Source organism: Propithecus coquereli, unplaced genomic scaffold (genome assembly GCF_000956105.1).
Source record: "Propithecus coquereli isolate 6110/MARCELLA unplaced genomic scaffold, Pcoq_1.0 Scaffold646, whole genome shotgun sequence".
In the NCBI taxonomy this organism is placed as follows: domain Eukaryota; kingdom Metazoa; phylum Chordata; class Mammalia; order Primates; family Indriidae; genus Propithecus; species Propithecus coquereli.
In genome coordinates, this window is record NW_012152463.1 from 397,458 (window position 1) to 401,157 (window position 3,700).

Consider the following 3,700-nt stretch of genomic DNA (forward strand, 5'->3'; position numbering starts at 1 on the left):
TATGTATTACTAACATTTTCTTAAGTTAAATGATGTTGGTTTCTTATCAGGACTCTCCATTCTATCAACACTATGACCTAGATCTGAAGGACAAACCATTGGGAGAAGGAAGTTTTTCAATTTGTCGAAAGTGCACACACAAAAAAAGTAACCAAGCTTTTGCAGTCAAAATAATCAGCAAAAGGTGTGACCATTTATAGTAGTCTTTCTTAGTATTCATACTTGCCAATGAATTCTGTAAATTAAGAGATATTTATTTAACAGGAAACCAACAGTATATTGTAAGGCTTTTTATCCACAGGTTTAACCACTTTTCAGTTGGTCCATTATCCTTCTAGCTCTAATAGATATTTTCTGATAAAGTAATCCATTTAGACATAAATCATAGTCTGCTATTTTTTGAGTTTATTATGAGAAAATTTTTTGTGGCATCCATATATTTAATAAGGTTCACTTAGTGATTTCAGCAGTTCTTGCCTTTTCTATTACTTGTATATTTGAAATACTTTTCTCTAAAATTATTTAGCATGCTACTGGTAGCTTTGAGAGCCAGCTAGTTGTTTTGGTAACTGATTATTATCTTCATGATTGTATATTCTTTTACTGAATTGTCAGGCAAATAGGACATCCATTTCTTCATATGAGTAGTGCTTTTCTGACTCAGAAATAATAATATTCTCCAGAATAATTTATTACTTTTTCTGGTGGGTGGTATGATTCGTTACTTTCATGGAAACTTCATTCCGATACTTTGACATGTATATTCTGAGTGTACTGTAAATAAAAACAAAATTAGGGTTGGGGCAGTACTGACATAAAAACTTGCTTGAAGAGATATGTGGATGCTAACTTCTTTTGCAGGATGGAAGCCAATACTCAGAAAGAAATAACAGCTCTGAAACTCTGTGAAGGACACCCCAATATCGTGAAGTTGCATGAAGTTTTTCATGATCAGGTATCTCACTTTTTTCTGTGTGTACTAATTCACATAGAAGGTTCTACTTTTCAGTTTTGTTAGTGCTGCTGGGTCAGAGTCAGGGGTATGGGACATCACCCGGGCACTAGAAAGGGCAGAGAAGCTACTCTACACACAGACTCTTACCCACCCTCAAATCAGTTTGTCCTTTCACTTCTGCTTTTCTCACTCACTAGTTGCCACCTATGACATGGCGGAAGGACAGAGGGGCAGGAGCTCAGTGGTGCTGTGACTAGCTGCAGTGTGCTAGTGCCAATGCCTCTGCTACTCACCATCACTTAATCCCTGCATACCTCTCAGTACTGGGGAATTTCGAGTCTTCAACTTTCCCTTCACTTCTAGAGTAGAACTTAGAGAGCCTTGAGCCTAATCACTGCAAGCTAGAGAACAAATAGGAAGCAGAGGGCAAAGATACTCCCTCACATCTTCTTGCTCCAGGCGGAAATTCTGCTCAGTCCTGAGGCCAGGTCCTGCTGCCCCTCCCTCTTCTACTCCCAGCCCTGCTTTCCAGCAGGAACCTAACACAGAAGCATGCCACTTGGGATTTGGGAGACACACCATTGTGTCAGGTCTGTGTCTCCTCACTCCATCCATTGCCACCTCCAGTGACAGAAATCGCTCCATTACATTGTTCTTTCCTCCTGAGACTGGGTGGGGTGGGAGGATGCAGTCCTACTTGGGACAACATGGAGATGCAAGACCTAAAACCAATCCTGAATGTAGTTTGCCCTCATTTTACCAGTGAAGAAACAGATTCTGAAGGGTCATGAAACTGGTCGAAGGTCACAGGCAAGTCAGTGAAAATCTAGTGGAGAACATCTGGTCTCCAGTTCTGGGCTGTCTTTCTTGTGCTACTGTAACATCTGTGACCTGGAATAGATTGGGCCCAGTTCTCTACCACGTTGAAATCTCCTGAAATACCATGGCCAAGAATAGTATATTGTGGTGAAACCAGGCAGCAGCAGCAGTAGCAGCATAATCACAATAACTGCTGCCATTTGTTACCACGTACCGTGTGTGGTCCAGGTGTTGTGCCAGACAGTGTATATGTATCATCTTATTCAGTCCTTACCATAACTTCATGAGGTGAGAAAATAGACACAGAAGTTAAATAACCGGGTCTCACAGTTTATGAGTGGTAAGGCTGAGATCTGAACCCACATAGTCCAACTTCGGAGCCCAACAAGCGTTTATTACTGCGAACTAAAATAAAATTTTAAGACTCACCCCCCCACCGGCTGACTAAATGGACCCCCTCGTGGCCAAAGGAATACCCTAAAACTAAATTGCCTGCCAAGAGGAAGGAGGTCAGACATGCCTTATCATGTCCCCCTCCTTTTTTGGGGACATCCTTGTAACCCATTAACAGGCCTAAGGCTATGCAAGATAAACCTGCAGGTCTTCAATTTACACAACAAATCTATGTCCAGTGGCTTATCTCTGATAAACAGCTCCTTATGTTAAAACATTCCAAGCCTTTAGACAAAGCTTCATGTCTTTAACCAATTACAGGCCAAAGAATCTTTTAACCCACCTATAACCTGTAAGCCCCCGCTTCGAGATGGCCCACCTTTTTGGGCCAAACCAATGTATGTCTCCCACGTATTGATTTATGACTTCACCTGTAACCGCTGTCTCCCTAAAATGCATAAAACCAAACTGTAACCCAACCTCTGTGAGTCCACTGCTCAAGACTTCTTGGGCATGGCTCTGGGTCATGGTCCTCAAATTTGGCTCAGAGTAAATCTCTTTAAAATTATTTTACAGACTTTGGTCTTTTTTTCCGTTGACATTACTTTGCTCTACTGCCTTATGGGAGGCAGAAACATGGCCTGTTTTCACATCTGGCAGTGAGCACCCAAAAATGGCATCGTCCTCTGCTTGCTCTTTGCTTCTGTGCAGGAAGTTAGCTACGCTCCCAGCAAAAATTCGGGTCCCTTAGGCAGGGGTTATCACAAAGGATAAGAAAATAATAGAAAATGGAAAATAATAGAAATAAAAGAATATACAGAGACAAAGGTATAGTTTTCAGATTTATAAAGATAAAAGACAAAGTGGGGGTACTCAGGGGTCCTTACAATATCCCCGTGAATTGTGTAATGCCACGAGTGAAGTTTTACATGGGTATCTATATAGGTATAGTGATCGGTTGCCAGGGGTAACAGGTAGTTTGTTTTAGGTTTAAAAGTATTTCAAAAGGCTTCTCTAGATCCCTTAACTAACTCTATGTATGTGAACAAATGTTTACAAAATCCTTCAAGGACAAACTTCTAAGTTCTAAGATAAAGCTATCACTTAACAGAAGTGTTAAACAGAGATACAGTGGCTCCATATTTCTTTATCTAGTTATTGCAAATAGAGACATGTCATCAGAAGTCAAGCAGGAACTGTCCCTCGGGCGAATTGTTTTTAGCCGCAGGTATCTGTCTCTCGGGCGGACACTCTGATCAGCTCTCATCCCATGGTTCCATGCAGACCTTGCTTTGTCCTTCAAAGCAAGCAAGAACCACAGGTTTGAGATTTGCAGCATCGCCTTAGAAAGCAGCTGCTACTGACCGTTGAGATGCCCTCCTGAGGTAGAGCAGCTTTTGATATGCAAACTAACATGTTCACATATTCTTTCAGGGCAGAGCCCTGCAAAACTCCTGAGACCATTTCTGTCTCTAATATAGTAATATTAATTTATGGAGTGACAGTTCTCATAGTCAGAAAAGAAATGCCTTT

At 41.2% G+C, this 3,700-nt stretch overlaps 1 protein-coding gene across 1 annotated transcript in view; it reads left to right on the forward strand.

Moving 5' to 3' along the window:
- The window catches only part of RPS6KA5 (ribosomal protein S6 kinase, 90kDa, polypeptide 5), a 100,389-nt gene that overhangs the window by 89,441 nt on the left and 7,248 nt on the right, over positions 1-3,700 (forward strand). The window contains exons 8-9 of the mRNA XM_012660001.1: positions 51-184; positions 862-955. Of these exons, the coding sequence (XP_012515455.1) occupies positions 51-184; positions 862-955 (228 nt within the window). The remainder of the gene's footprint in view (positions 1-50; positions 185-861; positions 956-3,700) is intronic.